We start from the raw sequence: 18977 nt of genomic DNA on the forward strand, positions 1-18977 counted from the left end.
TAGTCTCTTGCATTTGAGGAGCGTAACGGTTGATATTTCGCCGATACGAGTGGGCTATCTGGAAAACCCACGGTAAGTCAAATCTTCAGTTCTTATTTATTTTACTTTATATATTTTGGAGCAATAAATTTTATTTCTATGTTGTTTTGGGGAGGTGCGTAGGGGCCCGTAGAGGGGGTCCGTGGGAGTAGTCCGTAGACCCGGTCGGTAAGGGAGTCCACGGACCGGGGCTCAGTGTTTTTGGGACACCATTGATGAACTGCACATTTGATTTGCCCACAAATGTGGCAGGATAATGAGATGCAACTTGTGCATTATGAAAGTCACGAAGTGCTCCATTTGCGCAACTTTAACATCAATTGTCCCCAAACTACCCTAAAATTATCATTGTTGTTGTTTATAGCAGTAGGGGTGTGAACTCAAGGGACATTCTGTGATGTTTAGCAATTACATGTAAGCTTGCATTTGATTTTGGACGAAAGATCAGTTATGAATAATTCTATGTGAGAGAGCTTTATGAGGATATACATCTCTCTTAAGCAAACAGTTTTCAACAAAGTCTTAATCCGTCTGAAGCCCCAACACTCACATTTGATTAAACTTATTAAATGTGTGGATAATCCACCTTTATTTTTGTGTTGTCTGGTAGCATCATGCTTGCGCTTTAGACTTTAGCCTATGTTAATATACTTCCCCGTACTTACCACATGTAAAGGCATAAATTTGCTTTTTCCTCATGAAATCGGGGCTGGAGCAAAATGTGTCTCCTTTAAGGGCTATCCCTGCCATATTATCCAATGCGCGTCTTAACCCACTAGCGCAGCTGCAGTTCCATTTGTTTCCTGCAAGAGAACTGTAAAAGGCATATATGTATTTTATGCACCTTTTTACAGTTAAATTACCATCACTGGGAAATTAATAATGTAGCGGAAAAAGAAATGTGTGACTTAAAACCAGATGCAGTCTCAGCAGTTCGGATGGGTCTAAAGTACACTGGTTACTTTTCACAGGTCACACGTTAAAACCTTTACTAATAGGCTAAACATAGGCCTCATTAGGCCTCAAAACTATGTTTAGGCCCAAGGTTAGCCAAGTTGTAGGTTTAGGGTTGCTTTAGTACAGGCAAAACAATGACCTGTAATGATTGACCTGTGAAAAGAAGTGACTTGCCCTTTAGCTCTGCCACTGCAGTTCTTATAGGTTGCGGAAGTGCCTTCCAAGGCTCGGGTAGACAAACTGACAATGCTAGATCACCAAAATGTTTGGCATAAGTTCGTGTTGTACTGCTAGTAACACCACACGTGAAAAGATCGCTGTTGCTATGGTTACATAGCAACACTCGAAGAGAAATTTCGTATCTCCGCACGGCCATGTAATATCCTCTATAATATATACAGGTCCAAATTCCAGTGATTTGCTGCCTTTGTAATTGTAGACATGTATACCCTTAGTTACCACTCGATCCCCATTGGGTCTCCTCAGGCCCAATAAAACACAGTCAGTGAAATGACACAACGACAACAACACATGTTAAAAATCCCAACTGGTTGGAGACAAACCAATTGACTATTTACAAGTACATCTGAGAAATTAAACCAGAAACTGTCAGGATCAAATTCAACGAGTGGTCTGACCAGGCCTTGAACCTGGGATCTCCGGATCTCATGGTAAAGCAATCTGTGATGCTTAATTTAGCTTTTTGGTTAAAAAAAGCCCATTTCCTTTCAAAGACCTTTCTGAGATTTCAATTTTTAAACTTACAGTGTTATTTTAGCTCCAATCCTGTCTCCCTTGAGGGCTTTTAAAAAGTCAGAAGGCAATGTGGTAAGAAAGTTATTTGACAAATCACTGCAAAAAATAATAGAAAGAACATAATTATTAAATCATTTAATCTCTCATGCACAAATGTCAACCTCAATGACTGATTTTCACATAGCTGGCAAACTTACAGATGTCTAATGTTTTCTAGCCCCTTAAAATGTTCCGATGATATTTCAGTTTGTCCAGTGTTGGAAAGGACCCTAGAAGAAAAATAGTAAAGTTGATTTATCTCTTTCTCGCAGAGCAAACTCCACATAACAAATTAGGTCAACCCATTCCGTTGTATAATTTTATAGTTATTATTGTTATTATTGTTGTTCTTCTATTTGTCTACATTTTCCCTACTAGGGCCAGAACCAAACCATGGTTCTAAGGCACTAGTCTTGAGGAGGGTTTGTTCAATTTACTTGATTGAGAGAACCTTTCTCAGAATATTATTATTATTATTATTATTATTATTATTATTATTATTATTATCAATACTGATGAATGGTATATGAAATGAATCATATATGAACTGCGGATATGAAATCAAGTGAAGCTACAATCTTCGCAGTTATGAACGCAAGTTTTGCAATTGCGTAGAGAAGCCTGAAAATTTCAGGACTTCAACGGGGTTTGAACCCGTGACCTCGCGATTCCGGTGCGACGCTCTAACCAACTGAGCTATGAAGCCACTGACTTTGGGAGCTGGTCATTTGTGGTTCTAATGATCCTGTGAGGAATGAATCAATGATGAATGGTATATGAAATGAATCATAATTATATGAACTGCGGATATGAAATCAAGTGAAGCTACAATCTTCGCAGTTACGAGCCCAATTTTTGCAATTGCGTAGAGAAGCCTGAAAAATTCAGGACTTCAACGCTTTTTGAACCCGTGACCTCGCGGTTCCGGTGCGTCGCTCTAACCAACTGAGCTGTGAAGCCACTGACGTTGGGAGCTGGTCATTTGTGGGTTCTAATGATCCCGTGAGGAATGAATCAATGATGAATGGTATATGAAATGAACCAGATATGAACTGCGGATATGAAATCAAGTGAATTCTCTACGCAATTGCAAAAATTGGGTTCATAACTGCGAAGATCGTAGCTTCACTTGGTTGCATATCCGCAGTTCATATATGATTCCTTTCATATACCATTCATCATTGATTCATTCCTCACGGGATTTATTAGAACCCACAAATGACCAGCTCCCAATGTCAGTGGCTTCATAGCTCAGTTGGTTAGAGCGTCGAACCGGAACCGTGAGGTCACGGGTTCAAACCCCGTTGAAGTCCTGAATTTTTCAGGCTTCTCTACGCAATTGCAAAAATTGCGTTCATAACTGCGAAGATCGTAGCTTCACTTATTATCTATACTATCACAGTCTTTGCTGGGGTTCTTTTAGTGCATCAGCGGGCAAAAACCATGCACCTGGGGCATCAGTCACTCAAGTCAATCTTTCTGTTCAGATACCAAGCACCTTTCTGAGGATTCGCACAGATCCCAGCATGCAGATCTTTTCAATCTCTGTCATAGAAGCACTCTTTGTTACTTTCTCGATGTTTTCTACCATTCCTTTTCTTACTGTTCCAAGCGCACCAATAACTACAGGGATCACTTTTCATCTGCCACATTCTGTGTATTTCAACTTCTAAATCTTTATACTTGCTTTTCTTTTCGATTTCCTTCAATGCAATGTTCCTATCTGATGGGACAGTCATATCAATCAGTTTACAGGTGGAATTTACTGAATCTTTAACAATGATGTCAGGTCTGTTCGCTGTTATAATTCTATCAGTATTGACTGGCATGTCCCACATGATGGTGAGGTGGGTACCACTTGTCTGTAATCTTGAAATCATGATCTTTGCAGATTACTCCAATGGAGATATGCTGCAGCATTGTTGTGCCTGGTGATGTACTCTGTTTTGGCTAACACCTCACATCCAGATACAATATGGTCCACTGTCTCTTCATGTTGCGAACACATTCTGCATTTGCTCTCCACTTGCTGGCCACATATTACTTTCTGGAAGTTTCTGGTGTTTATATTGCTTGATCTTGAGCTGCCACAAGTAGTCCCTCTGTTTCTCCTTTCAGATTGCTAATGACAACCATTTGTTGGTGGTGATTGTGTCTACGTGGGGCTTCTCTAGGATCTTGGGATATTGGCCATGCAAAGCTTTGTCTTTCCACTTTTCTTCTTTCGTTGATTTCATCTTAGACTTGAATATGTGTTTCAGGGCCAGAGCATTTTCTGAGGCTGATTTATCTTCTCTGTTCTCAAACTCTGGCATTGTTACTTCCCTTTTGAACTTAGTAGCATTCTTGATTATTGAATTTATGGCTTTAGATCGATCGTGTTCAAGCAACTGCTTTGGATATCGCCCATCTTTGTGCTTCAGATAATGATCAAGTCCTATTGTTGCTGTTTTGAATGCTGTTTCTACTTCAATCAGGCCCCTTCCTCAATCTTTTCTTGGAATGTACAGCCTTTCCACATCTGCTTTAGGGTGTAACATCTTCTGCATGTTCAATAGTTTGCGTTCTTTTGTGTCAATCTTCTTTAATTATTAGATTCTCCAGTCTATAATGCCAAAACTGTATTGCACAACTGGGACTGCAAGACTATTGATAGCTTCCATTTTGTTTCTTCCATTGAGCTCAGTTCTTAGGATCGATCTTACTCTCCTATTATATTCTCTTCGTATCTTCTCTTTCGTTTTGCTGTGCTGGATACCTTCGCTTTCATCCACACCCAGGTATTTGTATACTCCTTCCTGGTCCAACTCTTTATATTTCTGTGTCAACATCTATTACTATATTGTTTCCAGTTGAGGTCAGTTTACCTTTCTTGAAACTGGCTTTGGCACATTTCTCAAGTCCAAATTCCATGCCGATATCATCACTGAACTGTTTCACTACTTTCAGTTCTCCAATTTTTTCTTGCTCGTTCTTGCTGTACAGTTTTAGATCATCCATATAAAACAGATTGCTGATTGGAGCACTTGTGTTTGAGATCTTGTAACCATACCCAGACGTAGCCAGTTCTGATATTAAAGGCACAAGGGCTAGATCCTCTCTCTTTATCCACTCTGCTAAGTGGTTGTACTCTCTATTGTTCTCCAAGACGGAACGCCAAAATGTTTCAGTTGCTTCTTTCTTTGGTGCGTTTTCAAGGCTTCTGAAGAACTTTTTTCTGTTGTTTGCAAACATTTGGTTTTGACTGAATTGTTTACTTCTCTTTACATTTCTCCTAATTCTTTGGGCTTTTGCTTGAATTCTCATTTTGAGGGATTCTCTTGCTGCTTGCAGTTCTTGGTTTCTTTTGGGTTTCACCTTTCTGTGCCATATCTGTTAATATCGACGAATCAGCTCTGATCATGCTTTTAATCTGATTCTCTATTCTTGCTTTCCATTTTGGTAGCTGCCGTTTATTGCTCTTTGTCTTTGGGATTTTTGGCGTTTTACCCAACTTTTCAGATATTACGTACGCAGTTACATATTGTAGCGGGTTGATGTTATTGAGGTTGAGCACTTCGTCTGCTATTATCAGCTGGATTGCTTGGTTTCCTTGTGTGATCAACAGCTCAGTTTTTCTGTTCATTGATATCTTGGGTAGAGGGGGCCTCTCTGCCATCCTAATGTTTTCCCATTCAGCTCTAGCCTTCTTAATTTCATTAACTAGGTCATTGATCTCAGATGAATTTTGTGATGGTTCTACCTCTTCTTCAATTGGTTCCCCATGACGGCTGTTGGTTTCTTCTAAAACCACACCTGCATCTGCTACACTACTTGTTTGGTTGTTTTGTACATTGAATTCATTTTCAACCCGTTGCTTGATGTTATCTACTTCGATTCCTGTTAGTTTGTTTTGTCTTTCAATATATCTACGTTGGTTGATCAGTGCGTTGTCTGTTAGATTGGGTCTTTCATTTGGGTTTCTTTTCCTCCACATTCTAAATGTATCTTTTGTTACTCCTTCCTTCACTGGGGTCTTCCTTTGCCTTGTAATAACAGAACATGACTACAATGTAATCCTCTCGCGTCCATTTCTGTCTAGTGTTTCTTCTATCTGACTGTGTTGTTACCTGCCCGTTCTGGTGTGGAAGGACCCTGTTGGGAGAGACTCTCAGTTGGTTTGTCCGCCACTGCAGGTTGAGAGGGTAGATCAGTAGCCAATTTTTCGACTTCAGCCTGACCACTCACTGAGGGACGCGCTCCTTATTGACCCGCACGACGAGCGATGCGGTATGAATTCCTTATGTTACTACTACTTATATTGGTGAAGATACTATTTGACCCATAGTTGGGGAGAGGCTAACCCGCGCCAGATCTCAGCTTGGAATTTTTCAGCCCTTGTTATTATTATTATCATTATTATTATCATTATTATTATTATTATTATTATTATTTTACTTTTATTTTTTAAGCAAAAGAGGACGTTTTCTGTGATTCCATAGCCTCGTCTAAACACGAGGGGGGTTGGGAGAATTCGAGACAGTCATGGAAACCTAAGATGCAGTCAAGGGTTTGCATCACTGTCGAGAATTCTGCCAACTGCCCTGAATATTTAGAGTAGTAGTAGTAGTAGTTGTAGTAGTAGTAGTAGTAGTAGTAGTAGTAGTAGTAGTAGTAGTAGTAGTAGTAGTAGTAGTGGTGGTGGTGGTGGTAGGAGGGGGAGGAGGAGGAGGAGTAGGAGGAAGAGTAGGAATAAAGGGGGGAGGAAGAGGAGGAGGAGGAATAGGAGGAGGAGTACGAGGAGGAAGAGGAGGAGTACGAGTAGGAGTAGAAGTAGGAATAGGAGGAGTACAAGGAGGAAAAGGAGTACGAGTTAGAATAGGAGGAGTACGAGTTAAAGTAGGAGAAAGAGGAAGAGGAGGGGGAGTAGGAGGAGGAGAAGGAGTAGGAGTAGGAAGAGGAGTACCTGGAGGAGAAGGAGGAGGAGAACGGGGAGGAGGAGTGGGAGTAGGAGGAGGAGGAGTAAGAGTTAGAGTAGGAGGATGAGGAGAAGGAGAAGGAGGAAGGGGAGTAGGAGTAGGAGGAGGAGGAGGAGGAGTACGAGTTAAAGTAGGAGGAGGAGGAGTACAAGGAGGAGTAGGAGGAGAAGGAGGAGGAGGAAGGGGAGTACGAGGAGTACGAGGAGGAGGAGGAAGAGAAGTACGAGTTGGATTAGGAGGAAGAGGAGGGGTAGCAGTAGGAGGAGGAAGAGGAGGAGGACTAGGAGTAGAAAGAGGAGTACCTGGAGGAGTACGAGTTAGAGTAGGAAGAGGAGGAGAACGAGGAGGAGGAGGAGGAAGAGGAGGAGTAGGAGTTAAAGTAGGAGGAAGAGGAGGAGTAGGAGTAGGAGGAGGAGGAGTAAGAGGAGTAGGAGTAGGAGTATGAGTAGGAGGAGGAGTAGGAGTAGGAGGAGTAGGAGTAGGAGTAGGAGGAGGAGGAGGAGGAGGAGGAGGAGTGGACAGTTGCCACAATAATGATGTTCAGAATTAAGTTCCAAAATCAAGCAACCGTAGCCAGCCACAAACCGCTGACGAAATAGGCAATGATTGTGGTCGCAGTTAGGGAACTAACACTAGTGTCAAATCAAGTTCTACTGGTGTTCCCCAAGGGAACAAGTGTGACCGCAACCAATGATGGCCAATGATGTCTGCTGTAAGCTTGAATGGCGACATGGTGTGTGATCGTTTTAATATGCCAGAAGCTCCGTGATCAAAGAAATTGCAAACGTTTTCAGGCCTTCTTCGTTTTTTAGTGAGTTTTACAAAATATATGAGGCAGCGAGGCGTGCATTAAGAAGGAAAACATTACCTGAAAGCTAACCCTTGTAAATAAGTGTTTTGTCACTCGCTCTATTTCTCATAGCTTTATGCATGGTGTTCTTCATATAGATTTTCCCTTCTTTTCCTTCCTCGGCTTCTCTCGAGGCTTCCTTCCCTTAAATTTCTCACGTTTCGTCGCCTCTTCTCTCGAGCTCTTTTTTACTCTTTAATCTTTTAATTTCCCCGGTTGCTCGTCACTAATATGATTTCCCGCCAGAAAAACGCGGGTTGCCAAATGCAACGCGGCCACGCGATTTCCCACCTAGGAAAATTGCACGAACACTCCCGTCCCCAGGGGGCTATCTTGCCTCCCCACCTCTACCCCGGCAGTCTCTAGGGGCGGGCGGGCGGGCGTACGCTGACGTTATAACCGGATAGATTTCCAAAACAATCTTACCCATGGTGCTCCGCTGGCGCGCTTCGCGCGCCTGAGCCACGCTATCATAATTATCACTTTGTCGGGTATTGTGGCGCATTTTGCGGGCTAAAATGGAGAGCGTGGCAGGCTAAAATATATTTTAGCCCACTGAAATAAACCAATGAATTGTACAATTAATTTCAACACTTACAAAAAAGCTTTATGGAACTTTCCTTTCATCGACAAGATTTTGTAATTTCAAGGCAGCTTCACTTGATGATGTATTTTCATTGAGGGAAAATAAAAGCCGTTCAACTTGTTAATACTTACGTTATTGTTCAGACTGTTTTGTTGTCTTTTTTTAAGTTTTAGTTTCTCAATGCCCTCCAAAGTGATATTAATATTAATATACACTTAATGTAGGGTCCAGAGGGAAACAGTTAGTTTTGTTTTCCCGAGAGACCATCGTCTCGGGAAACATCAGGACTCGAGGGAAAACAAAACTAACTAGCTTCCCGAGGGGCCAGACATTAAGTGCTTTGTTATATACTTAGACTTTTCCTGCAAAAATCGCAGCAAAACATCCGGAGCGGGCAACAACTGCGGAATTGTATCCGGGTCGGGATGCATTTCCATTTGACCAGGGGCACGTGATCAAGAATGAACTAATCACAGTGCTTGTTTTGTTGAGTGAAAATCTTGGTAAATAACAATACAGTTTAGGTTCTCGGGCATAAATGTGTTTTGTGCTCTCCTTAGAGCTCATTGTAACCCTCGCGTCGCCTCCCCCTCCCCTCCCCCTGAATCAATTAATTAGCCAATATCAAAAATACCATAATACTCTGTTTGTCTCTCCAAAACTCTTGAGGGACAAGATCCAAAATCAAAGATACCAATTATACTCTTTGTTTGTCCCTCCAAAATTTTGCGTAAGCATTGTTTCCAGTTTCTCGTGGGACCATTCTCACTCCTAAGAGAAAATAAAAACAATGCTTATGCCAAATTTTGAAGGGACAAACAAAGAGTATTATGACATTTTTTAAATTGGTTAATTAATCGCAGAAAGGTTAACTCAATACTCACAAGGTTACCACATTCTTGAACTTTTTGAAAAATCCTGGGGAAAGCTTCACCTCGCTTCCCTTTAGACTCCTACAAAAGTAAACTAATTAGAAGATGTGAATACGGTTCTGATGGTTGTCTGATCTTCATACTCGCAGAAAGATATACACCGTGTAGATTCTTAAAGAGTTACTATGATCAAAAAATCATTTCCTTTTTTTCTTCAGATTTTGAAAGCGTGTTCGCTTAACACCTAACTGGCAAAATTTTGACCTTTGAGTTTTATCCAAAGGCTGTTTATTTTGAGTGTAAGTTTTGGATTTCATGGTCCGCCATGACTCACGTTCAAAACTGGCCGATTGGACCTCAGAGGGTTGGATCTAGAAAAAATGGCGTCATTTACTCACTAGCTTAAAATTTCAGCGTGTAAACCCAATTTATTATATATGCAAAACACGGGTTGAAACGTCTGAAAGCCCGAAACTCCCGTGCTGCATATTAATTAGGCCGCGTACACACGCATTGCATTCTTAAACTAGTGAGTGTTTGACGTCATTTTCTCCTCGACCCAGCTCTCTCAAGATTTTAAAGTTAGTAATGGCGGACCAATAAATAGGAAAATTTCAGCTAAAATAAACAGGTGTCTTTTTAAAATCAGAACTTAAAACTTGGGTGAGTTAGTGTTTAGTTAACATAGTTTTGAAATCCAAAGGAAAAACAAATTTTTTTTTTGGTCGTAGTACCACTTTAAATACCGTTTGTTTTTCGGCCATTTTAACTTGATCAAATACACTGCGGGTGATAACCATAGTATAACGCAAGTGTTATTGAAATCGAAAAAGAAAATTGGGGGTAACCACGCATTTTTCAAAGATAAATCATGAACAATATTTGTAAAAAGCTTACTGAATACAAAGCCATGTATGGCGTTCTTTCTCAAATTGAAGCTTAATCATCTCTGAAAAATTTATGGTTGCCCCCAATGTTCTTTTTCGATACCAATAGTACTTACTAAGATCTACTTTCTCCGGATAGTTTTAAACCGCGCAAAAATATCCCAGTATTAGTAAGCATCACCCATAGCAAATCCGTGTATCTCGAGATGCGCAGAACGTATGCGCAATAACAATAGCAGGCACCGTCCTTAATCTATTTTACTAGTCTCTCTCAAAGGTTTACATACACAAATTTCAAAACTTTGTTCAAGCTTCACTTCTGAAGATGTATTTTATATCATACGAAACGTCAAGTTAAAATATATAAAAATTAGTTAATCACAACAACAACGTGAAATCACCAAACTTGAGGTTTTAACGAAAACGTGAGCGTTCAAATGTGAATCTTTCATTACGTATTTTAACTCTAAAACCGCTCGTATAAATTTAGTTTTAAAATAATTCGCCCACGTTGTACGGAGGAGCAAAGAGATGAAATAACCGCGAAAGACTGCGGGATTGTGTAAAGCTTTATTTTGAGGTGACGTTTTCGTCGCCGTAGTAAATCTTAAAGTCCTTCAGTAGAGAGATTTAAGATCACGTTTACGTGAAAAGCAAACAGCAAAACTAGTGACCACGTGATCAAAAGCATTTCAAGGTATAAAGTCAAACGAGGAAAAATTAAGTTTCATGTTAGTGCCCCAATAGTTCGTAACTTCAGTCAATTTTCTTCACTATGAACTTACGTCGACTCTCTGTTGACTCACAAACAACGTCATCGAGACTCGCAAAATTTGACAGGTAAGAATTTTCATTTTATAAAGTGTGTTCTTTTACAAACAATGTTTAAAAAAACTCCGATTTTTTTCCGCGGTTTTTGTTTTTTTTTTTTTAAATAAATAATCGAGTTGCCGAGGGTCACGTAAAGCTAGAGTCACAAGCGTTACTCCATTTTACGTGAAACGTGAAAAGGGCAAGTTATGCTAAATCTTTCTATTGTTTGGAGGGAGCCAGGAAGAGGAAGTACCATAGCTTTATCTTGATGGAGCAAAATGTCCCAAGAATTTTAACCTCCATCGATATTAATTAGTTGTCATTTTCCGGTTAATTTAGTTATTCGGGTTAAATTTGCAGTTTTCAGCCCAACATTCACAGAAAGCTTTTCTTAACAATAGTTGCATGCATCTCTCAAACAAGCTAGCTGTCATAATTTAAGAAAAACTGAGGATTGTGAACGAAATTAAAATCTCGAGGAAGCCTTTATGATTAAGAAGTCAAAACAATCTTCGACCAAATCTAAGACAACAGACTACTCACAGTTCCTTGACCTGGTATGCTTCTGTCCCGCTAACTGGAAAAGTACGTTGGAGCTTGTCCATAGTTATAGGAAGTTTCTTGTTGTTTGCGCTACATTCAAAGCGTTTCCCTGTACTTCCTATTTTTTTGCAGTTCAACGGTTTCCCCCAACTTGAAAAATTAACCCAACAAAACAGAATCAAAAAGAATAAAAAATGGTCGGAAACCTTCCCCATTTCGGCTTTAAAACCCGAGCTTTAGCGATGACTTTTCGCGCTTTTGTGACGTGAAAATGTAATGCGTTTCGTAATCACAAGAATTCACACTTCGAATTCATACGTATGTTTGCTCTTTTCCTTTATTACATGTATATCTGTCAGCTAGTACGCGCGCTATAATTGGCTAAATTAGCGACCGTAATCTACACTATGGCCAGCGGTACGGCCCGCTACATTTGAATAGCGAGCTTACGCAACAGGACGGCTGGAAGACTCAGGACGGCAGAATGACGAAAAAATGTCGCGTAAGATCGGGAATGCATAGTCTCGCGCGACATTTTTTCGCCATTCTGCCGTCCTGAGTCTTCCAGCCGTCCTGTTGCGTAAGCTCGCTAATGTCGATAAAACGAAAAACCTTAATGACCACAACCAGGTTTTCTGAGCCCGCGAGACTGAGCACCCCCAGCAAACCATTGTTTTAACGAAAACCGCTGGCCAGCAACCTGGTTCTAGTCATTGCTGTCTAAGGTCTTCCCGATAAAACACTCTCTAGCAAGTTTTTCATGTCGTTTCTGTTACATAAACTTCTAAACTTGAAGGAGAGCATGCGTGGACACGATGTGCGGTGGCACGTTTTTTGAGTGACCGAACCTTCGCCCCCAAATCTTGCAAACATTTGTGAAGAAATCATAATCCTTTACGACAAAAACTTAATATACAAGACAACAACTCGTGACACGGACAGGAAAAAAAACACAAAAGGGGAGAAAGAGGCTCGGCTGAGGAGGAGATGGAAACTCCAAAACGATCAAATACGGCGACATCGCTGGGATAAGATGAAGACATATCTCCGGCGACACACCAGCCAACAAACGAACAGCACAAACCAGAACCATCCCTATTTGAACTCCACGAGAGGCTGGTAGACATCCAGATAAAACGTAAATGACATTCTACGTGAGAATAAAGAGATGCGTAGAGAGATGGAAGAGCTGAAATCAACGTTTTAGTCGACAGACGAACGAAATATCCACTCTCAAAAGGCACTTTCAAAAAATAAACAGTCAGTACCAAGAAGTGGAAAAACAACTTCACGCAGCCAAAATATTATATATTTAGTTATGTATCTGTATGGGTTATGTATCTTAGGTCGTGTTCTATTGGGATCAACCGTTTCAACTGCAAACGGTTTAGGTTGAAGTGGTTGAGGTTTCCTGATAGAACACTTTTCCACCGTTTTCGGTTGAAACGCGGTAACTCCTGGGAATAGTTATTACCAGACGTCTCAGCGTTGACAAGTCGAGGGAAAGCAACACGTCAGGAGCCCGCGGCAGACTTTAAATGGCCCACGTAAACGACAGCGGTCGCTGCCAATGCTTTTTCAACCGTTTCAACCTAGTTTGATGCCGGTTGAAAAAGTTGATCAACCAAATCAACCGAAAATGTTTTTTTCCGAATAAAACACTAAAAGACCCAACCAACTAAAAACGGTTGATCCCAATACAACACGACCTTAGTTATAAATGTAATGTCTCGAAGACATTGGCTCTTGTAGTTATTCTGAAATTCGAGATGAAATAAAGTATATGCATGGATGTATGTTACCTTCAGCAGGGCGCGTGCGTGCACTTTGTAATCTGCGACTCCAGTGCTTACCATATGACAGATAAAATGACTTTTCTCTAGAATATATAAGCCATTGAAATCTTACGCTAAATTGCAATGACAAGGGCGGTCTGGAGCTGTGAGTAGGCGTGGAATTTATCTCATATGGTTTAGGGGCCGACATATCCCTCCCTCAATGCCGTACCGGGAGGCGAGGTCGGTGGAAGAAAGCAGCGAAGGGCCAACTGCGTCCAAAAGCGATCGCACGGGCCGAAATCACGGAATGACTCGTTTGGTACTGCTATTTTCTATCGAGTTAAAACATTCCGTGAGCGCATGGGTATATGTTTCGACATCTAGCCTACCAAAAAAATCAAGATGCTCGTTTTTACAAGAAACTGAGATTTCAGTTGATTCTACAGGCATAAGCGTAGTAACGTAAGAATCGCGCGTGCACGTCTTGAATTTTCGAGACAGATGTGAGAGATGGTTTAATGCAGACAAGGACGCCTAAAATGCCCTGTTGTAAACATGGCGGTTCACGAGTGAAATTGTCTCTCTGGCCTTTCTGTAGACGAGTTCCAGGACCTACTGACACAATTTGGGCAAGTTTTGAAAGTTAAAAAGTTCAGTATAGTTTGAAAGCGGGAGCTTGCTAAGCATGAAAGAAGTCGAAAGCCGAGTGGACTCTGGCTTCTTGAGTGCTTAGCAAACCTCCCGCGTGCAAATAGCACACGCTGAACCGTTTTCTATTTGTTTTATAACATAACCAAACATCTTGTGCTTGTGACAGTTTGTGACATCTTTTGTCTTCTTTGAATGTTCTCGCTCATTAATTAACTCTTCAAGCTGGCTTTATCGCTTTGCCGCTGGTCAGGGTCAAAACATGACATTTCTAAGTCTCTTTTTTTTCATAAAGCTGCAAAGAAATCTCAGCATTTTCGGCGGTAGACTGGACGGTCATTAATGCAGTTTGAGGAAAAAAATATTCATTATAACCATTCACTCTTAGGCAAATAGTGAATGGGTAATTGGCCAATCAGAGCGCGCGCTTTACTTTTGTTATATTAGCTAATGTATTACCTGTTCCCAAATTATTTCCGTTGAGTGACTGAAATCAGTTAAGGCCTATATCAATGACAAAATCTCACTTTGAGGGGTTTTGAGAGGCTTGTCGGAAAACAACACTGAAATATTCTAGTCGTAAAAAAGGTTGATGTTATTCATCGTGGTGAAGTACAAGTACAACAAGTATCCTCCTTTTTGAAGTCATTACTGATAACCTAGGCCTTTGTTTGCCAACAAACAGGAACATAATAAAACCATGGCACAATATCAACAATATACCAACAATATTGCTTTAGTCTAACTGACTGGATAAAGACGCGAATTTCGCTAAAGTGTATTCTTTCGATTTTAGAAACTGCTTTTGACTGTGCTTCCCACAAAGTTGTTTGTAAAAGTCATATGGCATCACTTGTAGTCGATGATGTGACTACTTAGTTTGTTGTTTTCCATATGGCAATGTTTTGGGCCCACTCTAACGAATTAGCAATAAACGCTTTTGGCGCTGTTTTGTAATTACATCTCCTTTTTTCAATAACTGCTTATATCTTATCCAAGCAATTTCGTTGTAAACGTGCACGTTCGTTTGCAGGTACTTACCTTTTTCAGTAAATGTTTATTCAATTTCGATTCAATGGTGTTGCTCGGGGAATCAAACCCGAGCCACTCCGAGTGGTGAGTAGCAGGTGCTCTCAGCACTGCAAAAATCCTGTTTCTGTGATGTCTGTTGGGTTGCCTGTGGCTGCTCGTAAAGAACTCGCGGAAAAAGAGGAACAAAACAAATTAAACCATCGATGTGCTGTTTAAATGCGAACAATAGAGTGTTATGGTCCCCTACTTTACCTCCAGACTGATTTTACTCCAGTCGAATTGGGAAACAAAACAACTGTCTCAATGTGACTTTAAGAGCATCTCTCACTTCTTTGATCGTCCAACAGTAAAGAAATGGATTTAACGATGAGTTGAAATAAACTAGAGTCAGAGTTATTGTTTCTGCAAAGAAGAAGGAAGAAATTTCTCCTCTTCTTAGTTCTCGATACTTCAAAGGCGTCACGGCAATGTGTGGCAAATAGCAAAATATTAATGCCAATTGCACCAACATTGCACTAGTAACCGTCTTTTGGTATCGCTTTACGAAAACTGGACTGGTTGCTGGAATTGCGTGAACTTGATTTTGAAGGATTCGCAACCGAATAAAAATCCTCGAGTAGCTGTAAATGATCATTAAAAGACATCCTGAAGAAACAGTTATCATCGAAATCAGCCTTGCAGTGTCATTCCAAAGAATTGCTAAGGCGCCTGCTAATGCAGTAGCCCAGATCACGATCACCGCTACATAAACTCGTTTAATAGTTACAACCACTCTGTACCTGAGTCCTAGCAAGAGAGCCAGAAGCCTATCTAGACTAATGGCGGCTGTTGTGGCCAAAGACACTCCACAAAGAATATTGCTCGTTGTACGAGTTACAGCAAAGACGTAGCGACACGTCTGTCGTAGTTCGAGCAGCAAAGACACCCAGAAAGCGACCAGGGATGGTTGTGAGACGACACCCACTAGTAGATCAGTTGTCGCCAGATTACGAAGAAGGAGTTTGGACGGAAGATGAAGTGAGGTGTGCTTGTGAAGAGAAATTAGGATCAGAGTATTTCCAGTGATGGCAGTCATGGCGAGAACAATATTGAAAGCTAAAATACATATCAACTTGCTGTGTTGGGAACCACCAGCTAATTTTGCTGAGCAGATCAGCAGATCGTCGAATTCTCGGGATTGTTCGGTATTATTTTTCTCCAACATTTCGCTAAAGTACGATGGCCTTGTCTTGCAAACTGGGTCACCTTGCAGCCCTTTTAACGGCTTTGGAACTGTCTTAGTAGGGTAAGTTAGGATACAAACTGCTGACACGCACAAAGGTGATTAAGCCCGGAAAAAATCAACGAAATGAGTGACATTTGATGTGACGCCTTAAAAATTTACACACCGCAACATAAATAAAAGACAGTGTAAACAAGGACAATGGCAACCTAAAAAAAACGTCACTACAAATTATAACTTGGCGCTATCGCAAGTATTTCTCGATTATTCCGTCTTGTTCATGATCACTTTGTACAAACGGGCGAACTGTCCTGTAACTGGATGGGTACGAACGGGTATATATTTTTAAGTTAAAGTAAAAATAGAAAATGAATTGCTCGTTGTTGGAAGCTCGCGTTGTCGTCAAAACCCGACATTTGGTGATTTCACGTTGGTGTTTTGTGGAGTCAGTACAGCAAAGAAATGCACATGATGAGCGTGCCGCACGACCAACACAATTATTTTTCCTTTTTTAACCAATAATAACTATGCCTTCTTTGTGTGGTTGTCGTTGCCATCGTTCTCAGTTGCTTAATTAAACTTCCCAATTAAATTAAATGCTGCTCGTCCCACGCATGCGCAGATAGGCCTCTGACAGGTGCTAAGAAGACTTTTCAAGTAAAAAAAAAAACAACCCTTGTGCTATTTGCTTCATTCATAAAACGTATAGTGCATCCATAAGGTCATTTTTAAAGAAAATGCATGTTTAGATGTCTTTCACTGATTCACTTTACGCTTAAAAGTTATTTATTTAACGTTCAAAAAATCTCTTTGCAAACACTTTTCCCGTTTATTTATATTCACGTCTCGTTCAAAGGAGTGTGTGTGTGCAGCTGAGAATTTTGATGCCTTTTGATAGCTCAACCAGGAGACAAGTCTTTAAGTACACAGCAAATACACATCTGAGGTTGTATGGACTGTGCACCACCGCCTAATACAAAAATCCAAAAGGCTACCAATTGGGGAAGACTGCTAGCCCCCAACCTTTGGGGGCTAGAGATGATTACAAACTTTCGAACATATATGAGCCTTTCATAAAAATTGAAACTTTGAGATTTGACATGAATACATTAAAACTGTCAAATCTTATATATGCTAGAAACAAAAACCTCTAAGAATGGCCTGGGGCACATGAACTGTGCTTTTCATACCAACAAAAAAATATTACACTATTTTCACTGTCACTTATAACGTTTAGTTCCGCATAACGTAAATCTGCATTTCTTCGAAGAAAACGTTAGTGAAGTCACAACATGAAAACATGAAATTAATTTTATTTAAATTTACGCTAACATTGTCAATAGCTTTTCTCGCTCTCCGATTTGCTACATACAACAGTCACTAAGATTTCATTAATTAAAGAGTTGACAGTTGCACAGAGAGAGGCTCCACCACACACACAAACAACAACGAGACCAGATGCTCTATTCTGCGTTCTGTGGTGTCTCGTGGGTTGTCTGCGGCTGCTCATGAAGAGTACATAGCGAAATTGGCGCGGGAAAATAGCGGGAAAAAAGGAGTTAATTAAATCGTTGAAGCGCAATTTCAATGGGAATAAAATAGTGTTTCTGTCCCCCACTTCATTTGTAGACTAATATTACTCACGTTGAATTGGGAAACAAAACAGCTGTCTCACTGTCATTTTAACAGCACCTCTCACTTCTTTGATCTTCCAACAGTAAAGAAATGGATTTAACGATGAGTTGAAATAAACTAGAGTCACAGTTATTGCTTCTGCAAAGAAGAAGGAAGAAATTTCTCCTCTTCTTAGTTCTCGATATTTTAAAGGCGTCACGGCAATGTGTGGCAAATAGCAAAACATTAATGCCACTTGCACCAACATTGCACTAGTAACTGTCTTTTGGTATCGATTTACGAAAACTGGACTGGTTGCTGGAATCGCGTGAACTTGATTTTGAAGGATTCGCAACCGAATAAAAATCCTCGAGTAGCAGTAAATGATTATTAAAAGACATCCCGAAGAAACAGTTATCATCGAAATCAACCTTGTAGTGTCATTCCAAAGACTTGGTAAGACGCTTGCTAATGCAGTAGCCCAGATCACGATAAGCGCTACATAAACTCGCTTAATAGTTACAAATCTTCTGTACCTGAGTCCTAGCGAGAGAGCCAGATGCCTATCTACACTAATGGCGGCTGTTGTGGCCAAAGACACTCCACAAAGAATATTGCTCGTTGTACGAGTTACAGCAAAGATGTAGCGACACGTCTGTCGTAGTTCGAGCAGCAAAGACACCCAGAAAGCGACCTGGGATGGTTGTGAGACGACACCCACTAGTAGATCAGTTGTCGCCAGATTACGAAGAAGGAGTTTAGACGGAAGATGAAGCGAGGTGTGCTTATGAAGTGAAATAAGGATCAGAGTATTTCCAGTGATGGCAGTCATGGCGAGAACACTATTGAAAGCTAAAAGATATATCAACTTGCTGTGTTGGGAACCACCAGCTAATTTTGCTGAGCAGATCAGCAGATCGTCGAATTCTCGAGAATGTCTCGTAATATTTTTCTCCAACATTTCGTTAAAGTACGGTGGTCTTGTCTTGCAAACTGGGTCACCTTGCAGCCTTTTTAACGGTTTTGGAACTGTCTTAAGCTTAGTAGGGTAATTTAGGATGCAAACTGCTGACACGCACAAAGGTGATTAAGCCCTGACAAAATCAACGAGTTGAGTGACATTTGATGTGACGCCTTAAAAATTTACACACTGCAACAGAAATAAAAGGCACTTTAAACAAGGACAATGGCAACCTCAACAAAAACGTCACTACAAAATATAGCGATATTTCTTGTTTACAAACATTGACGTCACATTTCTTTTGATATTCAAATTTGCCAACCACGGAACAAAAGAAGTCATTGTTCCAACAGCCAATTAGGATCTGGTTGGCATATTAATAACAATAGATGACGTCACGAGAAACATCGCTATAACTCAGC

At 40.6% G+C, this 18977-nt stretch overlaps 3 protein-coding genes across 3 annotated transcripts in view; all 3 read right to left on the reverse strand.

Moving 5' to 3' along the window:
- Window positions 1-11635, reverse strand: part of LOC137985394 (pro-epidermal growth factor-like) — a 25533-nt gene extending 13898 nt beyond the window's left edge. The window contains exons 1-5 of the mRNA XM_068833006.1: window positions 11301-11635; window positions 9070-9138; window positions 1950-2021; window positions 1762-1848; window positions 705-853 (exon numbers count right to left, since the gene is read on the reverse strand). Coding sequence (XP_068689107.1) covers window positions 705-853; window positions 1762-1848; window positions 1950-2021; window positions 9070-9138; window positions 11301-11515 — 592 coding nt within the window. The 5' untranslated portion in view covers window positions 11516-11635. The remainder of the gene's footprint in view (window positions 1-704; window positions 854-1761; window positions 1849-1949; window positions 2022-9069; window positions 9139-11300) is intronic.
- Window positions 11636-15023: 3388 nt separating this feature from the next.
- Window positions 15024-15962, reverse strand: LOC137984408 (histamine H2 receptor-like). Its single transcript, XM_068831586.1, has one exon. It carries the CDS (start codon window positions 15960-15962, stop codon window positions 15024-15026), a length of 939 nt encoding a protein of 312 aa, XP_068687687.1.
- A 1313-nt stretch (window positions 15963-17275) lies between these two features.
- Window positions 17276-18653, reverse strand: LOC137985397 (histamine H2 receptor-like). Its single transcript, XM_068833018.1, has one exon. It carries the CDS (start codon window positions 18553-18555, stop codon window positions 17617-17619), a length of 939 nt encoding a protein of 312 aa, XP_068689119.1. The 5' UTR covers window positions 18556-18653; the 3' UTR covers window positions 17276-17616.
- Between the last annotated feature and the right edge of the window lie 324 nt (window positions 18654-18977).

Source organism: Montipora foliosa, chromosome 14, assembly GCF_036669935.1.
Source record: "Montipora foliosa isolate CH-2021 chromosome 14, ASM3666993v2, whole genome shotgun sequence".
NCBI classification, from domain to species: Eukaryota; Metazoa; Cnidaria; class Anthozoa; order Scleractinia; family Acroporidae; genus Montipora; species Montipora foliosa.

Excerpts from the sequence above, each read along its gene's own strand:
- LOC137985397 (XM_068833018.1), bottom strand. The coding sequence starts at position 18,555 with ATGTTGGAGAAAAATATTACGAGACATTCTCGAGAATTCGACGATCTG.
- LOC137984408 (XM_068831586.1), bottom strand. The coding sequence starts at position 15,962 with ATGTTGGAGAAAAATAATACCGAACAATCCCGAGAATTCGACGATCTG.